Genomic DNA, 21792 nt, shown 5'->3' on the forward strand with positions numbered 1-21792 from the left:
AACCCCACCAGTTTCATATGCGCATTCACCGAACCCTTCTTTAGTGAAAAATAAGATGTTTTTTTTTTCAAATTCAAGACAAAGTTATATGTTTTTGGTAACACTTTAGTATGGGGAACATATTCTAAGTAACAAAGACTTAATTTAGAGTTTTTTGGACACTAGGGGAACATATTCTAACTAACAAAGACTTAATTTAGAGTTATTTGGTTAGGGTTAGGGTTAGAGGGTTAGGGCCAGGGTTATAATAAGGCCATGCAGAATAAGGCATTAATAAGTACTTAATAATGATTAGTTAAGAGCCAATATGTTACTAATTTGCATGTTAATAAGCAACTATTTAATGGTGAATATGTTCCCCATACTATAGTGTTACCATGTTGTTTTACTAATGCACAAAATGAACCGTGCATGAACATCACCTTGTTCAAAGAACAAAACCAACACAGTGCATAAACTCACAACAAATTACACACCTGCAAATCAGTCTGACTTCTGCTGTTGTCGTATCCGTAATACGCCAATAGGGAGAAGTTTTTATTTACACGATGAGTCGGATGTGTCTTGACCTCCGCCGAACCCCGGAGCCCGACTCACCGAACCCCTAGGGTTCGATCGAACCCAGGTTAAGAACCACTGCTCTGGGTTCATTAAACATTTTGGTTACATGTCATGTTTGTCAAACAAAACTATATGTATATGCAGGGGATTTCTCTAAAACAAACATTATGGACACACACAACATTAATGAACGACTTATCTGTCAGTCCTGGAATGCTAATCGCTGAAAGTTGAAAGGGAACTAATTCACAGCATGTGCTAGGGCTGTATACTTTAGTTCTTTTGACATACTTGTGTGCCTCAGGTGCTGCTGTTTTGGTTAGCAACAGTTCTACTGTCTAAGTAGGTGTGTTTGATTTTATTAGCAAGAGTTATTCTAATACCTCAGTAAGTGCTGCTGTTTTAATTTGCAAGAGTTCTACTGCCTAAGTAGGTTCTGCTATTTCGGTTTGCAAGAGTTCTAGTGCCTTAGTAGGTTCTGCTGTTTTGCTTAGCAAGAGTTGTAGTGCCTTAGTAGGTGCTGCTGTTTTGGTTTGCAACAGTTCTATTTCCCAGTACTGTAGGTGATGCCGTTTTAGCTAGCAACAGTTCTGGTGCATCAGTTGGTGTTGCTCTTTTGGTAAGCAAAGAAACAGTTCCCTTTATCTCGAAAATCCTCGAAAAAATTGTTGCACAGCAGCTAAATGAACACTTAGCGTCTAACAATATCTGTGAACCTTTTCAGTCCGGTTTTAGGGCAAATCACTCTACGGAGACAGCCATCGCAAAAATGACTAATGATCTATTGCTAACTATGGATACTGATGCGTCATCCATGTTGCTGCTACTTGATGTTAGCGCTGCTTTCGATACCGTCGATCATAATATTTTATTAGAAGGTATCAAAACACATATTGGTATGTCAGACTTAGCCTCGTCTTGGTTTAACTCCTATCTTACTGACAGGATGCAGTGCGTTTCCCATAACAATGTGACCTCGGAGTATGTTAAGGTAACGTGTGGTTGTTCCTCTGCAGTCCCCTCCATTGTATCCCATTGGGTTGAGTTTTTTCTTGCCCTGATGTGGGATCTGAGCAGAGAATGTCGTTGTGGCTTTGAGACACTTGTGATTAAGGGCTAGATAAATACACTTTGATTGATTGATTGATTGAACTGTTTAAGTGCCCAAATAAGAGCGGCTTGTTTTGGTTAGCAAGAGTTAATGGCTTAATGGATGCTGCTGTTTTGCTAAGCAGCAGTTCCAGTGCTTTAGTATGTGCTTCTGTTTTGGTTAGTTAGTGTTATTATAATGCCTTAGTAGTTGTTGCTGTTTTGGTTAGTAACAATTCTAGTACATTAGCAGGTGCTGCCATTTTAGTTAGCAACAGTTATAATGCCTCGGTAGTTGCTGCTGCTTTAGTTAGCAACAGTTCTAGTACATTAGTAGATGCTCCTATTTTGGTTAGAAACACTTCTAGTGCTTTAGTAGGTGATGATAGCCTCAGTAGTCGCTTCTGTTTTGGTTAGCAACAGTTCTAGTGCCTTAAAGCGCTGCTGTTTTGGTTAGCAAGAGCTATAATGACTCACTGGTTGCCGCTGTTATGATGACCAACTGAGTCTAAATTGGAACAGTAGTACAGAGCTTTTCAGCCTTTTTTGAGCCAAGGCACATTTTTTTTCATTGAAAAAATCCCGAGGCACACCACTAGCAGAACTCAGCAGCCGATATTGACAGTAAAAAAATCGTTCTCGCAATTGCTGGATATAAATTCAAACCATAACCAACCATGCATCACTATAGCTCGTCTCAAAGTAGGTGTACTGTCACAACCTGTCACATGACGCCGTGACTTATTTTTAGTTTTTTGGTGTTTTCCTGTGTGTAGTGTTTTAGTTCTTGTCTTGCGCTCCTATTTAGGTGTTGATGGTCATGTCATGTACGGATGTACTTTGTGGATGCCGTCTGCTGCTCCGCACGCTGTAAGTCTTTGCTGTCGTCCAGCATTCTGTTTTTGTTTACTTTGCAACCAGTTCAGTTTTAGTTTTGTTTTGCATAGCCATCCCTAAGCCTCAATGCCTTTTCTTAGCGGCACTCACCTTTTGTTTATTTTTGGTTTAAGCATTAGATACCTTTTTATCTGCACGCTGCCTCCCGCTATCGTCTGCATATTGTGATCACGACAAATCATGTTCCCGACATCCACAAAGCAACTGCCACCTACTGATATGGAAGCGTATTACACGGTTACTCTGCCGCGCTCTAGACAGCACAGGCACTCAACAACGGCACATTATTTGCGGATTATAATTAGTGGTTGAAAAACACTGCAGTAGTAAACACTGTCTCTGTGTGAACAAGGGTCTACTAATTGAGATTACAGTTTTGTCTTGGATGACAACTAATTTGAGCATGGGGTCTTTTACAGGAATTGCAACATTTTGAAGAAATACGGTGTTTAACATTCCTCAGTAATGAATGAACATTCTGATCATAAATTAGGATTAACTATCCTTGGTAGACGACTGCGCTTTACAATACTTTATTGTAATTTACAGTAGTGTAAAACTGCGCTGTGGCATATCGAGGAGATTTCTGATATTATGTTAAAATATTGCAAACTAATTATTAGAAAATGTTCTCTAACAGATGCATTCGAGTTCTGCAAATTACAACCACAAAACATTGTTGCTATGCAGAATGTCTGCATTTGACCTCCTTTAAATAATTTGCAAGTGGGATTTTTAGCCTCCAGTGTAGAGCAGGAAGAATGACGTCAGCATCGTACACATACCTTATAAAACTGTTCGACTGATTGTGGTCGACAACTCGTTGATGGGGAGGAGGCGCCATAAATTCCAGGAGACGCTCCCACAAAAGCTTTTCTCTTCCGGCTTCTGCTCCCGATTGGAGTCTGAGGCTGAAAAAAGATGGAAGATCAACATGTAGCTTTCAACACATGAATGTTGCACTTAATTTATGAGTGCATCAACAGCGCTGTTAGTGGTGGGTTAGGATAGCGATGGGAAGGAAGAAAAGCACATTAGTTAAAAATGCTGAATCATATGGGAGGCCGACACACTACTAGCTTAAACCACAGCTGCAAAAGCGTTCTACCTCAAAATGTTGTACTTTAGTCTGATGTTTGATGACTAGCCAAGATAGGTTCACTTACAAAACAGAATGAGAGCTGCATCATTAATTATGCCTTCATAAAAATATCAGTGAAAACCTTTGATGTTGTTCCACTCCAATCCTGTGGATAGCAGCATTTAGAACTGTATTATTGAAGAATTGTATAACCATATCTTCATCTACTAGAAATAGTGGGTCGAAGTTAAAATATATTTTTTAACCCACACCTTTAGCCAGTTCTCCATACACATTATAATACTAAGACACATTTTTAAATAGTGTGGTTATTTTATGTTTTACCGTACCTGAGAGACAATGTTATACACAGCTCAGTATGATGCACTGCACTTATAAACTACTAAAAAAATGTGGCCCAATTGCACACCCTAATAAAGCTGACTTTTTTTTAGTGTCGCAGTTCTGCATGAACACAGTACCTGTGTATGGAGTGCACAGTTGTCCTTCCGCAGGCAATGTCCTACCTTTGTTAGGTTCTCTATAAAGCCCACAGGGGGAATAGACCGGCTAGATGCTGGCTCTGATGCTGCAATTTTGCATAGTTGATGTATGAAAGAGGCTAATGTTACTTAATACCTCTTTAATAATGTTAATCAAAACTGAAAAGTATTTAAATAAAGTCATAATTTTTGATACAGCTCTTTTATTGGATCAATTATGATGATGGTACCTCTGCAACTTCAACAGCAGAACTGACCGATGGCACACTTCCATCCTCGCTGGCCGTGTCTAAGGGATTTGGTTTTGCAACCGTGCCTCTTCTCTTAGCTCGAACTGGAGCTAGACTGTCGTCTTTGGATTCTCCTGCCTCCAGCTCTCTTTTCCTTCCTTTTCCTTTGTCTTCTTTTGCCTCTTCTTGATCATTGCCCAGGGAATCTACTGAAGCCTCAACAGCTTCACTTTTTACTGTTCGGCGCCTAAATGTTCTTTTAGGGAGAGGAGAGCCTTCACCAGCAGACTGGTCCTCCTGATTTGACTGCTCTGCAGTTGTAGGCTCGTTGACGCCGGCTCGCCTGCGCCTCCGAGTGGCAGATGCCGGTTTTACCTCTGGCATCTCACAATAATTTTCACTGGGTGTAACAGCTGCCTTCCAACCACTCCTGCTTCTTGTTGTAGGCCTAGGCGAAGGGTTTGGACTAAAGACAGGCTGGACCCAGCTGGGTCCTGATTCCGTTTTGACCCCTCTTCCACGCTTGCGGCCTCGTCTTCCTCTAACCCGAGAGCCGAGACTGCTGCAGGACATCTCAGAAGCAAGAGAATTGGAAGAACTGGACCTTGAAACACCAACAATGTCCTGCTCTTGTGGTTCTCTAATACCAGAAGCCTCTGCAGCCACTGTCTGCCGTCTACTGGTAGTTGCCTTAGCAGGACCATTGAAACGCTTCGCCCTTCTACCTCTCCCCTGACTCTCCTGTGTGCTCAAAGCGGACACCTCAGAGTTGATAGAGTTGGAGGAGTTGGAACGTGATCTGGTCCTCATGGCTGGGCAATCCTCAAGTTCCAGCTCAGCTGCAGCGGCGATGGTTCTTCTGGTTGCTCTTCGGCCTCTCTGTGGTACTTTGGGTTTTTCTTCCTCATTCTGTGTCTGTCTTTCTGTGGGTTTCATCTCCAGGTCTGTCCTCTCCCTCTTGCTTCTTTCTTGTTCTTTTGTCGCTTGCAACCGTTCTTCCTTTTCCCTCTCTGCAATTTCTTTTTGTAGTCTCTCCTTTGCTTCCTTCTCCTTTTTTTCAGTTTCATGTCTCTCTTCTTTGTTACTCTTGCTTTCCAATCTTTCTACTCGAATGCTCTGATTTTCATTATTATTCTGTTGTTGGTCCTTGGTGTGCTGCATCGTTGCTTCTTTCTCACTTGCCTTGCCAGGGCTGGATTTCACAGACTTTTGTCTAGCTTTTTTGCTTCTTGTCTGTCTTTTTTGTGTCTCTTCCTCCTCTTCACATTCTTGTGTTCTTCTTGAGCATCCAACAATGCTGCTGCTAGTTCCAACTTCACTCAAGGTTTCTTTTTGAAGCGATGGACCTGGTTTGTTTTCGGTTGATTGACTTTGAGAACCCACGAGAGACTGTGTCTCATCTTCAAATTGCAGCGGTTCAACTTTATTTTTTCGTTGGCCCGAGATAAAGATCTCGCTGTCTGCCTCTTCATCTTCACATGTGTCCATGGGCTGAGTTATAGCAGAAAAGACTTTGGACTCTTCTTTCTCTTGACCTGGACATAAAACATCCCCAAGAGCAGACATCTCCAGTGTCTGAGGCTCCTCTTCTTGAGGTTTTCTTGGAGCTGTTGATGGTTTGCCTTCACTACTCCTTAGGTCTTTATCTCCATCTTCTGGCTGACCTTTTGGACTTAAAATGCCTGATAGTTCAACAGTGCTGTTAAGAGACCGTGTCTCCTGCAGCAAATGTTCTTTTCTAATACAGTCAACATGACTAACCTCATTTTCACTTGTAGCCATAATCTGGGTTGTAGCTACATTCAAACTCAAGGGTAGCGTCTCTTTCAGAAGTTGGACTTTTATTTTAGATAAGGTAGGAATAGGGTCATTGTCATCAACCCCTTTGGTTGTAGCTGTGGGCTGGGTCTCAGCTACAAGAAAGTCACAACTAATCAAGGATTGGGTCTCTTCTTCAAGCTTCAGCGGTCTGGCTTTTCTTTTCCTATGTGGAACTATAATTGAGTCTTCATCATCGCTTTCCTCATCTTTACTCAAAACCATGGGCTGTTCTACAGCCAAAGTCATAGACTGCACTTCTACAGCCGAATCGTTAGCAGTTGAAATAGGTTTTGTCTCCTTTTGAAGATGTACTGACACTGGAATAACAATCTCACTGTCACTCTCCTCAGTATGACTCACAGCTATGGGCTTGGTCTTGGCAACAGAAAAGTCACAACCAATCAAGGGTTGAGTCTCTTCTTCTAGCTGCTGCGACATTGTTTTTATTTTATTTTGGGAGTACATAATCAAGTCCTCATCATCAGTTTCATCAGGATCACTTGAAGCCATTGGCTGGATTGCAACTATAATCATATGCTGTTCTTCCGCAGCCAAACTTTTAGAAGTTGTATTAGGTTGTGTCTCTTTTTGAAGTTGGACCTTCCTTTTATTTAAAGCAGGAATGGGGTCTTTGTCATCACTTTCCTCAGTGTGACATGTAGCTGTAGGCTGGGTCTCGGCCACAATGAAGTCCGAACCAATCAAGGGTTGTGTCTCTTCTTCTAGGTGCAGTGGTCTGGCTTTTCTTTTATTATATGAAACTGGAATTGAGTCTTTGTGATCGCCTTCCTCATTTTCACTCAAAGCCATAAGTTGTGTTGCAGCTACAGTGATAGGTTGCACTTCAACAGCCGAATCGTTAGAAGTTGTGATGGAGTTTGTCTCTTTTTGAAGATGTACTAAGACTGGAATAAGATTGTCGTTATTACTCTCATCAGGATGACTTGCTATGCGCTGGGTCTCAACTACAGGAAAGTTGCAACCAATCAAGGGTTTAGTGTTTTCTTCAAGATTAAGCTGTTTTTCTTTTCTTTTATTAAGCGAGACTGCTATCGACTTGTCATCGCTTTCATCAGAATCACTTGTAGCCATCAGCTGGGTTGCAAATATAGTTGCATGTTGTACTTCCACAGACAAACTTTTAAAAGTTGTATTAGGTTGTGTCTCTTTTTGAAGTTGTACTTTTCTTTGATCTAAAGCAGAAATGGGGTCGTCATCACTTTCTTCAGTGTGACATGTAGCTATCGGCTGGGTCTCGGCTACAGGAAAGTCGCAACCAATCAAGGGTTGTATCTCTTCTTCTAGGTGCAGTGGTCTGGCTTTTGTTTTACCATGTGAAACTGGAAGTGAGTCTTTGTCATCGCCTTTCTCATTTTCACTCAACTCCATAGGCTGTGTTGCAGCTACAGTCATAGGCTGCACTTCAACAGCCGAATCGTTAGAAGTTGTGATGGGTTTCATCTCTTTTTGAAGATGTACTAAGACTGGAATAAGATTGTCGTTATTACTCTCATCAGGATGACTTGCTATGCGCTGGGTCTCAACTACAGGAAAGTTGCAACCAATCAAGGGTTTAGTGTTTTCTTCAAGATTAAGCTGTTTTTCTTTTCTTTTATTAAGCGAGACTGCTATCGACTTGTCATCGCTTTCATCAGAATCACTTGTAGCCATCAGCTGGGTTGCAAATATAGTTGCATGTTGTACTTCCACAGACAAACTTTTAAAAGTTGTATTAGGTTGTGTCTCTTTTTGAAGTTGTACTTTTCTTTGATCTAAAGCAGAAATGGGGTCGTCATCACTTTCTTCAGTGTGACATGTAGCTATCGGCTGGGTCTCGGCTACAGGAAAGTCGCAACCAATCAAGGGTTGTATCTCTTCTTCTAGGTGCAGTGGTCTGGCTTTTGTTTTACCATGTGAAACTGGAAGTGAGTCTTTGTCATCGCCTTTCTCATTTTCACTCAACTCCATAGGCTGTGTTGCAGCTACAGTCATAGGCTGCACTTCAACAGCCGAATCGTTAGAAGTTGTGATGGGTTTCATCTCTTTTTGAAGATGTACTAAGACTGGAATAAGATTCTCGCTATCTCTTTCGTCAGTATGACTTACAGCCGAGGTCTCGACTACAGGAAAGTTGCAACCAATCAAGGTTTGAGTCTCTTCTTCCAGCTGAAGTGTTTTTTCTTTTCTTTTATTAAGCGAGACTGCCATCGACTCGTCATCGCTTTCATCAGAATCACTTGTAGCCATCGGCTGGTTTGCAGATATAGTCATATGTTGTACTTCCACAGACAAACTTTTACAAGTTGTATTAGGTTGTGTCTCTTTTTGAAGTTGTACTTTTCTTTGATCTAAAGCAGGAATGGGGTCCTCGTCATCGCTTTCGTCAGTGTGACATGTAGCTATCGGCTGGGTCTCGGCTACAGTAAAGTCGCAACTGATCAAGGGTTGTATCTCTTCTTCTAGGTGCAGCGGTCTGGCTTTTGTTTTATCACGTGAAACTGGAATTGAGTGTTCGTCATCGCCTTCCTCATTTTCACTCAAAGCCATAGGCTGTGTTGCAGCTACAGTCATAGCCTGCACTTCAACAGCCGAATCGTTAGAAGTTGTGATGGGTTTCATCTCTTTTTGAAGATGTACTAAAACTGGAATAAGATTCTCGCTATCACTCTCATCAGTATGACTTACAGCAGAGGTCTCGACTACGGGAAAGTTGCAACCAATCAAGGGTTGAGTCTCTTCCAGCTGAAGCGGCTTTGCTTTTCTTTTATTAAGCGAGACTGCCATCGACTTGTCATTGCTTTCCTCAGAATCACTTGTAGGCATCGGCTGGATTGTAGATATGGTCATATGTTGTACTTCTTCAGCCAAACTTTTAGTAGTTGCACTGGGTTGTGTCTCTTTCTGAAGTTGTACTTTTCCTTTATTTAAAGCAGGAATGGGGTCCTCATCTACACTTTCCTCAATGTGACATGTAGCTATGGGCTGGGTCTCAGCTACAGGAAAGTCGCAGCCAATAAAGGGTTGTGTCTCCTCTTCTAGATGCAGAGGTCTGTTTAATATTTTACTAAGTGAAACTGGAATTAAGTCTTCATCAACACTTTCCTCATTATCACTCAAAGCCATAGGCTGTGTTGCAGCTACAGTCATAGGCTGCACTTCAACAGCCAAATCTGGATTAAGATTCTCGTTATCACTCTCATCTGTATGACTTGCATCTATGGGCTGTGACTTGACTAGAGGAAAGTGGCAACCAATCAAATGTTTAGTCTCTTCTTCAAGCTGAAGCGGCTTTGCTTTTCTTTTATTAAGCGAGACTGCCATGGACTCGTCACTGCTTTCATCAGAATCACTCGTAGCCATAGTCTGGGTTGCAGATATATTCATATGTTGTACTTGCACAGCCAAGCTTTTAGAAGTTGTACTGGATTGTGTGTCTTTTTGAAGTTGTACTTTCCTTGTATTTATAGCAGGCATGGGGTCCTCGCCATCACTTTCCTCAGTGTGACATGTAGCTATGAGCTGGGTCTTGGCTACAGGAAAGTCACAACCAATCAAGGGTTGTGTCTCTTCTTCCAGTTTCAGCGGTCTGGCTTTTGTTTTAGTAGGTGAACATGGAATTGACTTTTCGTCATCACTTTCCCCATTTTCACTCAAAGTCATAGGCTGTGTTGCAGCTTCAGTCATAGGCTGCATTTCAACAGCCAAATTGTTTAATGTTATAATGGGTTTTGTATCTTTTTGAAGATGTACTAAGATTGGAATAATATTCTCGTTATCACTCTCATCAGTATGACTTGCAGCTGTGGGCTGGGTCTGGGCAAGAGGAAAGTCGCAACCAATCAAGGGTTTAGTCTCTTCTTCCAGTTGAAGCGTTTTTTCTTTTCTTTTATTAAGCGAGACTGCCATCGACTCGTCATCGCTTTCATCAGAATCAATTGTAGCCATCGGCTGGCTTGCAGATATAGTCATATGTTGTACTTCCACAAACAAACTTTTACAAGTTAATGTAGGTTGTGTCTCTTTTTGAAGTTGTACTTTTCTTTGATCTAAAGCAGGAATGGGGTCCTCGTCATCACTTTCGTCAGTCTGACATGTAGCCATGGGCTGGGTCTCGGCTATTGGAAAGTCGCAACTAATTAAGGGTTGAGTATTGTCTTCTATATGCAGCAGTCTGTTTTTTATTTCATTATGTGAAAGTAAATTTAAGTCTTCGTCATCACTTTCCTCATTTTCACTTATAGCAATAGGCTGTGTTGCAGCTACAGTCAGAGGCTGCACTTCAACAGCAGACTTGTTTGAAGTTGTAGTGGGGTTTGCATCTTTTTGAAGATGTACTAAGACTGGAATATGGTTCTCGTTATCACTCTCATCAGTAGGACTTGTACCTATGGGCTGGGTGCCGGCTACAGAAAAGTCGCAAGCAATCAAGGGTTGAGCCTCTTCTTCTATGTGCAGCGGACTGGCTTTTCTTTTGATATGTAAAACTGGAATTGAGTCTTCGTCATCGCTTTCCTCATTTTCACTGAATGCCATAGGCTGTGTTGCAGACACAGTCATAGAATGAACTTCACCAGCCAAATCGCTTAATGTTGTAATGGGTTTTGTATCTTTTTGAAGATGTACTAAGATTGGAATAATATTCTCGTTATCACTCTCATCAGTATGACTTGTACCTATGGGCTGGGTCCCGGCTACAGGAAAGTCGCAATCCATCAAGGGTTGAGTCTCGTCTTCTAGGTGCAGCGGTCTGGCTTTTCTTTTGATATGTAAAACTGGAATTGAGTCTTCTTCATCGCTTTCCTCATTTTCACTGAATGCCATAGGCGTTGTTGCAGATACAGTCATAGAATAAACTTCACCAGCTAAATCGTTAGATGTTATATTGGGGTTTGTTTCTTTTTGAAGATGTATTAAGACTGGATCAAGGTTCTCGTTATCACTCTCATCAGTATGACATGTACCTATGGGTTGGGTCCCGGCTACAGGAAAGTCACAAGCCATCAAGGGTTGAGTCTCGTCTTCTAGGTGCAGCGGTCTGGCTTTTCTTTTGATATGTAAAACTGGAATTGAGTCTTCGTCATCGCTTTCCTCATTTTCACTGAATGCCATAGGCGTTGTTGCAGATACAGTCATAGAATAAACTTCACCAGCCAAATCGTTAGATGTTATATTGGGGTTTGTTTCTTTTTGAAGATGTATTAAGACTGGATCAAGGTTCTCGTTATCACTCTCATCAGTATGACATGTACCTATGGGTTGGGTCCCGGCTACAGGAAAGTCGCAAGCCATCAAGGGTTGAGTCTCGTCTTCTAGGTGCAGCGGTCTGGCTTTTCTTTTGATATGTAAAACTGGAATTGAGTCTTCGTCATCGCTTTCCTCATTTTCACTGAATGCCATAGGCGTTGTTGCAGATACAGTCATAGAATAAACTTCACCAGCCAAATCGTTAGATGTTATAATGGGTTTTGTTTCTTTTTGAAAATGTATTAAGACAGGAACAAGGTTCTCGTTATCACTCTGATCAGCATGACTTGCAGCTATTGGCTGGGTCTCGGCTCCAGGAAAGTCGCCTCCAATCAAGAGTTGAGTTTCTTCTTCAAGCTGCAGTGGCTTTTCTTTTCTTTTATTACACAATACTGCGATTGACTCGTCCTCATTGCTTTTATTATGATCACTTGTAGCCATAAGCTGGATCGCAGCTTCAGTCATAGGCTGCACTTCAACAGCCAAATCACTAGATGTCGCAATAGGTTGTGTGTCCTTTTGAAGTCGTACTTTCCCTTTATGTAAAGACGGAATGAGGTCCTCGTCATCGCTTTCCTCAGTGTCACATGCAGCTATGGGCTGAGGCTCAGCTACAGGAAAATCACAACTCGTCAATGGCTGGGTCTCTTCAAGTGGCCTTGCTTTCCTTTTATTATGTAACATAGGAATTGAGTCCTCGCTATCGCCTTCATCATCATCACTTGTAGACATCGGCTGGTTATCAACCGCTACAGTCGTAATGGGTTGCGTCTCATTTTGAAGCTGTACCAATCCAGGAATAGGGTCCTCACCATCACTCTCCTTGGTTAGACTTGTCGATGTGGACTGAGTCTGACCTATGCCCCTGGACTGGGTCTTAGCTACAGAAAAGTCACCTCTAATCAAGGGTTGAGTGTCTTTTTCAAGCTGCTGAGGCATGGCTTTATTTTTCAGTAAAACTGGAATTGAGTTCTTAAACTCAATTGTACACATCGGTTGGTTTTCAGGAATGGCTCCAGTTTCATTACAAGTTTCTCCAGCCGCCTCCTCGTGTTCCTCGCTTAAGTCTGCTTCTATCGATATCTGGCTTTGTGTTTGCAACAATAGTAAATTGTTTGGAGATGGTTCTGCCATTAAAGCAGGTAGGGTTTCAGCCAAAGCAACGTTAGCAGAAAAGGAAGTCCCATCCAAAGATTGGGTTTCTTTATCTGAGTCATCTTCAGACTCATTGTAAGGCTCCGAAATATACGCCTGAGTTTCTTGTAAAGCCAGCTCAACCTGCCGCACTGGACTCCTGGCAGGTTCCGCATAAGCTTGGGTGGCCTCCATGTTTAAATCATTCCTGTGGTGGTATGGAGTTCCATACTCTTGTGTATCCTCCACACTCACAGGGACAAAAGACTCTGTGTTTTCCATGGCCAAAGCATGGGCATGACTTTGCAGGTGGCTGCTGTCCGACAAACCCAGCTGGAAAGACGGCCCTTCACTATGCAATTCTTCTGTGTCCTCGCTGGAGGATACAGGTTCTGATGGTGGACTGGTGTCACTGTTGTCACAGTGAACCTGCACTCGGGTCTGAAGGTTAAAGGGTGGCGTCTCTGCCACGATAACATCCTCATGCTCAAGACCGTCTGAGCATGAAGACAACGCTGTAGATCTTACAGCACCTAGAAAACGGAAAAATGTTTGCTATTGATACATGCAGATAGTGAACACATAATGATATGTTTCCACCATGTGGTACATTTCAGTTTGATACAAAACGCTTCAAACCAGGTAAACCATAGTCAGGCTTTTGTTTTCAATGTAGAAGTTTAAGTGGGATGGTGATAGCTTTTTTGAACAACACCCCTTAAACAATGCCTTTAAAAGCTGGTATTTTTAAGGCTTTTTGCCATACCGCGTTCGGTGTAAACAGGACTAACACGAAACGAAGGTTTGGAAGTTGATTTGCGTTTGGAGGCATACACTGCCTAAAAACGCAGACATTTTCATGCTTCTGCAGACAAAACATCCCAACATGAAACAAAGGCACAAAGTCGCCCTGGTAAATTCTGAGGTACAATAGCCCCTTTTACACTATGTACTTGTCAGCATTTTAATGTTTTATTCCGTAATGTTGAAACTCTGTATAAACGCCACCAAACAACGGGATAAAGTCAATCCACGATTTTCAGGTTTCTGAGGCACTATGAGCGTTGTAACAGGCGAGGCAGCACCTGAGTGAAAGGAAATGGCAGCAAGCCAAGACAGGAATTAAGTTTTAACACCTGAGACTCCATTCTCCCACTATGTTGTGTTAAAAACTAGTATTTTGAGTGACACACTAGACCAGGTGTCTGCAACCCACGGCTGTGGAGCCACACTCGTCTGCCTCCTTGTTGTGGCTCCCTCGGTTTTTTGGGTTTATTTTTTTTTAAAGGAGTTCTTTAATTTCCGACTGCCTGTGAGGCCCTCAATGAGCACAGGCAGAATCCTGAGGCGGAAGGAAGGCAAGTAAAAGAGACTTAAAGTTCAGTTCAGCTTCTCGAGTGGGCAAACCTTTGGGTAAGCCAACCATGAATACTTGCCAAAAAAGAAAAGAAAAAAGGAAAAATAGTTTAACTTTACATGGACAGATGGCTTTTCCTGTAAAATAAAAAAATTTAAACTTTCAAAAGTTTATAAGCTGTGTTACGTTTTGCAGCGGCAAAATGTCTCCTGATAGTAAAGGTTGCAGACCCCTGCAGTAGACGCTGTCAGGCATCTAACCATCTGATTACAGAATGTTGTGTCGCTGTTTGAAAGCACTCACAGTAACTTGTATGAAGGGAATACGGTTACAGTACCGATGCTTAAATTATTTTGTAATTAATTCCACTGTACCAGAAAAACAGGCGGACATTTCCATAGCTCCCAAGGGACACGCAACCCACTGAATAAGTATGGGCGGTACTATTTATGTCTAATATATTATGACCTTTTACAGATGAAGAATAAAACCACTTGGTGGAAACAAGGCTTCCATAAAAAGGTGACAACAGTAACTTACGTTTAAATGGACCCTGAGAAGGAGTAAGGAAGGCTTGGGTCTCCATTTCCTCCACTTCATTTTCTAAAAACATACAAAAGTGCAAATAATATAAAAATAGTAAGAATGTACAATGGTATATTAGTCTTTGTGCGCCCCACTTTTCAGCAAATGAATTAACTAAACCTCACCAAGATTTTTTTTAGGAGGTAGTCTGTTTCACGTGCCCATACAAAGACTCTCACACATTGGTGAATCAATCTCTATGCTTTTTTTTATTGAGTGCGATTGCAATATAAGCCACCTTGGAGTCAAAGAAGTTGAGAAACACTATTGATTTCAAGAAACATCTCGTGGAAAAGTACAAAGGTGACTTTCAGCTGGCTCACACTCTGTACATCGCCATCTTCACCAACAAGAATCTTCAACAAAAAGGTAAAAAAGGTAAAAGTGCTATTACCCATCTCTCGTCATTTACCAGTATATGTTTTGCTTATTTTTTTTTTGCATCTAAAACTAAGATCCGATCCGAAATTGATACTAGATATTGGTTTAATATCAGCAAAAAAACAAACAACGGATAATATTGGTTTGCATTTAAACGCTCCCATATAGATTCTGATTGATACAAGCAGTCCTGCAGTGCGTTTACTTGTACTAAGCTAGACAGCCAGTTAACATCTACATACCCTCCAATTAGCATACAAGGTTGGTCTTTTCTTGTATTTTAGTGAAGTTATTTACAAAAGCTAAATATGGTAAGCTACTAGAGGCTACTAGGCGCTAGCAGCTACTGTACACAACAGCACACAAGCTAGTAGAGATATGTAAAAGGTGTCCCTAGTTGAACAATATTGCAGTCGAAAACAAATTTGTCAACATAAACAAGTATAAAATAATTATAGTTGCATTACCTACAGATACAAAGTCGCCAACACAGAAGCTGTTTAGAAAGTATCCAGTAACAAACGTGTCCGCATCATTTGACTTACTACGTCATGCCCTTAAACTAGTTCCTCTCAAATAATGGGGATCATGCTTTATTAGTATCATACTTCAAAACCCGCTTCAAAAGCTGTGCCCTACAAAACATGCTCATTGTAGGAGTATTAATCCTGACTTCCTCATTTTGATTTAAAAAAAAATCAGCACAAATGGTCTTATTCATTATTGTTTTGTAAGTTAAAGTCTTTTATATTTTGTTCTCCAGAAGTAATTTTGCTTTAGACTTCCTTTTTATTGTCATTCAAATTTGAACTTTACAGCACAGATAAGAACGAAATTTCGTTACATAAGCTCATAGTAGTGCAGGATAAAAAAGCAATAAGGTGCATATATAAATAAATAAATATATATAAATAATATATATAATATATATAAAATAAATAAATATATATAAATAAATAAATAGATTACTGTACAGATAAATATATTGCACGTTTTCACATGCGTCCACGTTTATGGATGTATGTAATATTGTCTTTTTTATTCCAGCGAGTTAATCCATTTTGGGGGGAGTTGAGGGGATAATTTAATTATGATGCGTTCAAGAGTCTTACGGCCTGAGGGAAGAAGCTGTATGAATCATTATAATTTATTATTTATTGATGTATTTAATTTTATTTTGCAGTATCAAATGTTTTAAGTCAGTCAAAATGTTCAATTTAAAATTACGATTTTATTTTTATTTCACGCAAATTGATGTACTTTAAATTTTTTCTGTTAAAGACTAAATACAATGTTAATAAAGTTACTCCTTGTTGTAAGTTGATTTATATTTATTTATTTTGCTTTTTCTCTAATGTAACAATGCCAAATATAAAATTATATTATTTATCATCGCGGCAGAGTGGAGGGGTGCGAAATGTTTTATTCTTACTTGGGGGCATATATTCTTCCTTGGGGGCGTAACATAAATTAACTGAGACGCACTGCCTTTAAAGGGGGCATATGATTAATTTTTTTCTACAAAACCCAAAACCAGTGAAGTTGGCACATTGTGTAATTCGTAAATAAAAACAGAATACAATGATTTGCTAATCCTTTTCAACTTATATTCAATTGAATAGACTGCAAAGACAAGATATTTAATGTTCGAACTGAGAAACAAAATGTTTTTTTGCAAATAATCATAACTTATAATTTAATGGCAGCAACACATTGCAACAAAAGTTGTCACAGGGGCATTTTTACCACTGTGTTACATGGCCTTTCCTTTTAACAACACTTAGTAAACGTTTGGGAACTGAGGAGAACAATTTTTGAAGCTTTTCAGTAGAATTATTTCCCATTCTTGCTTGATGTACAGCTTAAGTTGTTCAACAGTCCGGGGGTCTCCGTTGTCGTATTTTACGCATAATGCACCACACATTTTCAATGGGAGACAGGAATGGACTACAGGCAGGCCAGTCTAGTACCCGCACTCTTTTACTATGAAGCCACGCTGTTGCAACACGTGGCTTGGCATTGTCTTGCTGAAATAAACAGGGGCGTCCATGATAACGTTGCTTGGATGGCAACATACAGTGGGGCAAAAAAGTATTTAGTCAGCCACCAATTGTGCAAGTTCTCCCACTTTAAATGATGACAGAGGTCTGTAATTTTCATCATAGGTACACTTCAACTGTGAGAGACAGAATGTGAAAAAAAAAATCCAGGAATTCACATTGTAGGATTTTTAAATAATTTATTTGTAAATGATGGTGGAAAATAAGTATTTGGTCAATAACAAAAATTCTACTCAATACTTTGTAATATAACCTTTGTTGGCAATAACAGAGGTCAAACGATTACTATAGGTCTTTACCAGGTTTGCACACACAGTAGCTGGTATTTTGGCCCATTCCTCCATGCATATCTTCTCGAGAGCAGTGATGTTTTGGGGCTGTTGCCGAGCAACACGGACTTTCAACTCCCTCCACAGATTTTCTATGGGGTTGAGGTCTGGAGACTGGCTAGGCCACTCCAGGACTTTCAAATGCTTCTTACGGAGCCACTCCTTCGTTGCCCGGGCGGTGTGTTTGGGATCATTGTCATGCTGGAAGACCCAGCCACGTTTCATCTTCAAAGCTCTCACTGATGGAAGGAGGTTTTGGCTCAAAATCTCACGATACATGGCCCCCTTCATTCTTTCCTTAACACGGATCAGTCGGCCTGTCCCCTTAGCAGAAAAACAGCCCCAAAGCATGATGTTTCCACCCCCATGCTTCACAGTAGGTATGGTGTTCTTAGGATGCAACTCAGTATTCTTCTTCCTCCAAACACGATGAGTTGAGTTTATACCAAAAAGTTCTATTTTGGTTTCATCTGACCACATGACATTCTCCCAAGATAGGCTCCAGCGCCCCCCGCGACCCCAAAGGGAATAAGCGGTAGAAAATGGATGGATGGATGGATGGGATGAGATCTTGCGTGGAGCCGCAGATCAAGGGAGATTATCAGTGGTCTTGTATGTCTTCCATTTTCTGATAATTGCTCCCAAAGTTGATTTTTTTCACACCAAGCTGCTTGCCTATTGTAGATTCACTCTTCACAGGCTGGTGCAGGTCTACAATTATTTTCCTAGTGTCCTTTGACAGCTCTTTGGTCTTGGCCATAGTGCAGTTTGGAGTCTGACTGTTTGAGGCTGTGGACAGGTGTCTTTTATACAGATAACAAGTTCAAACAGGTGCCATTAATACAGGTAACGAGTGGAGGACAGAAGAGCTTCTTAAAGAAGAAGTTACAGGTCTGTGAGAGCCAGAGATCTTCCTTGTTTGAAGTGACCAAATACTTATTTTCCACCATAATTTACAAATAAATTATTTAAAATTCCTACAATGTGAATTCCTGGATTTTTTTTCACATTCTGTCTCTCACAGTTGAAGTGTACCTATGATGAAAATTACAGACCTCTGTCATCATTTTAAGTGGGAGAACTTGCACAATCGGTGGCTGACTAAATACTTTTTTGCCCCACTGTATGTTGTTCCAAAACCTGTATGTACCTTTCAGCAATAATGGTGCCTTCACAGATGTGTAAGTTACCCATGTCTTGGGCACTAATACACCCCCGTACCATCATAGATGCTGGCTTTTAGATAACTTTTCCACTTTGCATCAGTCCTTCTGATGAGCTCGGACCCAGTGAAGCCGACGGCGTTTCTGGGTGTTGTTGATAAATGGCTTTTGCTTTGCATAGTAGTTTTAACTTGCACTTACAGATGTAGCGACAAACTGTAGTTGCTGACAGTGGTTTTCTGAAGTTTTCCTGAGCCCATGTGGTGATATCCTTTACACACTGATGTCACTTTTTGATGTAGTACCGCCTAAGGGATCAAAGGTCCATAATATCATCGCTTACGTGCAGTGATTTCTCCAGATTCTCTGAACCTTTTGAAGATATTACGGACCGTAGATGGTGAAATCCCTAAATTTCTTGCAATAGCTCGTTGAGAAATGTTGTTCTTAAACTGTTGGACAATTTGCTCACGCATTTGTTCACAAAGTGGTGACACTCGCCCCATCCATGTTTGTGAATGACTGAGCATTTCATGGACGCTGCTTTTAAACCCAATCATGGCACCCACCTGTTCCCAATTAGCCGTGTTCACCTGTGGGATGTTCCAAATAAGTGTTTGATGAGCATTCCTCAGCTTTCTCAGTCTTTTTTGCCACTTGTGCCAGCTTTTTTGAAACATGTTGCAGGCATCAAATTCCAAATAAGCTAATACTTGCAAAAAATTACTTTTTCCAGTTCGAACGTTAAGTATCTTGTCTTTGCAGTTTATTCAATTGAACATAAGTTGAAAAGGATTTGCAAATCATTGTCTTTTGTCTGTATTTATAATTTAATTTACATAACGTGCCAACTTCACTGGTTTTGGTTTTGAACATTTAAAACACTTCCTTGTAATGGTGGTTCTTTGGTCAAAATTTTGCAAAGATTGTTTTACAGACCATCTTCTAGCTGCTTTCTGACTGTCTCTTCACAATACGCCATTTTGTGGGCAATCTTATTAACATACCTCTACTTCAAATGCATTTTAGTTTTAGTTTTTCTTTTATATCGAGTCCACTGACAGACATACATTCAAACTCTAAGTTACTTTGTATTAGAAATGGTAACAGCAGAGGATGTATGTGCATGTACGAGCAGGTCTGCCTCACAACAAGAGGACAGAGAAAGAGAATGAACTTGACTATGTCGAACTACAGTGGCGGACCCGCGCAAAGCTTTTCGGGTAAAACTTTACCATATATAGAGATATCTGATGACGTTACCAATGGGAAAAATGCCACAAATGGGGCAAATTGCAAACAGCTCGTTTGGAGGCAGTATGAAGGAAGGTTATTTTATAAATATCTCTGTCATGCCTCCATGGTTTGATTTCACATTTTCAGGACTTATGCAAATCCCAAACACACCAAAACAGGTACCAATAGGTTAGAAAAGTTACTAATGTTCTATTCCATTTTACAGAATAATAAAAGTATGTACTTTTATGTGATAAGGTTGTGTTTTCATACCTACACCATTGTTCTATTTGGCCAATTTCACTTGATCGAACCTTCACATTGCACACAACGAAATAATAAAAATATGTACCATGATTCCTGCTAATATCATATCGGAATAATATCTGTAACAGCCAACAATCAAGGTTCCAATATTGGTATCGAATCGGAAATGGAAAAAGTTGTACTTATTCTCTATAATATCGTGTTTTGTGTTTATATCTTTGGGAGTCTAGAGCGGGTTAATTGGATTTACATCATTTTTTATGGGAAAAATTGCTTCAGTTTGCTTATGAGTCAGTAGTTTTCATCTGACCTTACAAACTAAACCAGTGTACATTGTTTTTTTTAAAGGGGCTTATTATTGGTGGTGTACAACTGCATTTGAGAGTTGTTGTTTAACTTGTCGCCTATATCTTATAGCCAAAATATTCAAATCTGTTCTCTGTATGCTGCAGTAAACCACAATAAAAAACACATTGTTCATTGCAGCATTAGGTGAGTATTGTTATCTTTTTTTTTTAAATAGAACAGCTGTATTGGATGTCACTAGATGTAGTGGCTTTAGATTGTTTACCTTGCGCAGGAGTGGAGCAGTTCTCCAGTAATGGAGCATGCAACTCCGATGTTTTTATAGCCGGAAGACTTGGGATTTGGTCCTCCATGTCGGTATCGCTGTCCTGTCCACCTCCAGCAGGGGGCACACTGGATTCATCGACATCTGTGTCTATGTCAGACTCAGCAGCTGCTATGGTGATATCAGTGGAAATGGCTGCTATAGGCCCATGATTGTTGCTTGATCCTCTGACATCAGGATGTGTATTAAAGGCAGAGCCCTGATCATCATCTGACTCTGACAAGTCGCTCATCTTTAAGTCTAGCCTGGAAAGGGTTTTATCTCTGCTGGTGTCAGCACCCTCGTCCACATCTGTGTCGCTGTCAAGCTGGAAGTCATCCGGCAGCACTGGAGGTGCTAAATCTACTTTTGGGGCGTCATGTGACACATCCCGGTCAGTCCCTTCTAGGGGTCTGGCATCATCAGCGTCCTCCACATCTGTATCACTGTCTATGTTAAAATCAGGGATCGCACTGCTTTTAGACACACGTGGCAAGCTTTCTTTTATAAATCTGTGTTGTTTTTTCTCCTCAAGCCTTGTTCCTCCTGGTGTCTGGCCATTTACCACGGCGCCTTCCCCTTCGTCACTGTCGTCTACAGTCGCAGGCGAGGTTTTGTTCTCAAACTGCTGTCGCCCAGCATTTATGTTAGGCTCCTCTTCGCTGGAGCTGACATATCTGCAAGGCTTCTTTCTGGTAGAGGATGACGGTGTGATGGGGCTTTCATCCTCACTGCAAGGACAATGGAAGAGACAAGGATTATAGAGCAGATGTACAGGGAGGTTTAAATATTCTGGAAAGCCTTAACCCACCATTTGATGTATTGTTTTAGTGTAGACTTCATTACTACTTTGTAGTATCTTGCAGCTTTATGTTAATAACTGCATACATTGCACAACGGGAGTGTGATGGCCAATTTGGCCAAACAAAAACCATAACTTGGAAAGCACTTGGGGAGGGCAGAGTAGGGATGGGCGATACTGACTAGAATCTATATCACAATACAGGTAAAAGCCAGTAAATTAGAATATTTTGAAAAACTTGATTTATTTCAGTAATTGCATTCAAAAGGTGTAACTTGTACATTATATTTATTCATTGCACACAGACTGATGCATTCAAATGTTTATTTCATTTAATTTTGATGATTTGAAGTGGCAACAAATGAAAATCCAAAATTCCGTGTGTCACAAAATTAGAATATTACTTAAGGCTAATACGAAAAAGGGATTTTTAGAAATGTTG

The 21792-nt window shown here is 40.7% G+C and overlaps 1 protein-coding gene across 2 annotated transcripts in view; it reads right to left on the bottom strand.

Moving 5' to 3' along the window:
• mdc1 (mediator of DNA damage checkpoint 1) overlaps positions 1–21792 on the bottom strand; it is a 40002-nt gene that overhangs the window by 8485 nt on the left and 9725 nt on the right. For both annotated transcript variants that reach the window (XM_061947695.1, XM_061947696.1), the window contains exons 5-8: positions 20510–21279; positions 14458–14520; positions 4362–13093; positions 3333–3458 (exon numbers count right to left, since the gene is read on the bottom strand). In XM_061947695.1, coding sequence (XP_061803679.1) covers positions 3333–3458; positions 4362–13093; positions 14458–14520; positions 20510–21279 — 9691 coding nt within the window. The remainder of the gene's footprint in view (positions 1–3332; positions 3459–4361; positions 13094–14457; positions 14521–20509; positions 21280–21792) is intronic.

The sequence above is a fragment of the Nerophis lumbriciformis genome, linkage group LG04 (assembly GCF_033978685.3).
Source record: "Nerophis lumbriciformis linkage group LG04, RoL_Nlum_v2.1, whole genome shotgun sequence".
NCBI lineage: Eukaryota > Metazoa > Chordata > Actinopteri > Syngnathiformes > Syngnathidae > Nerophis > Nerophis lumbriciformis.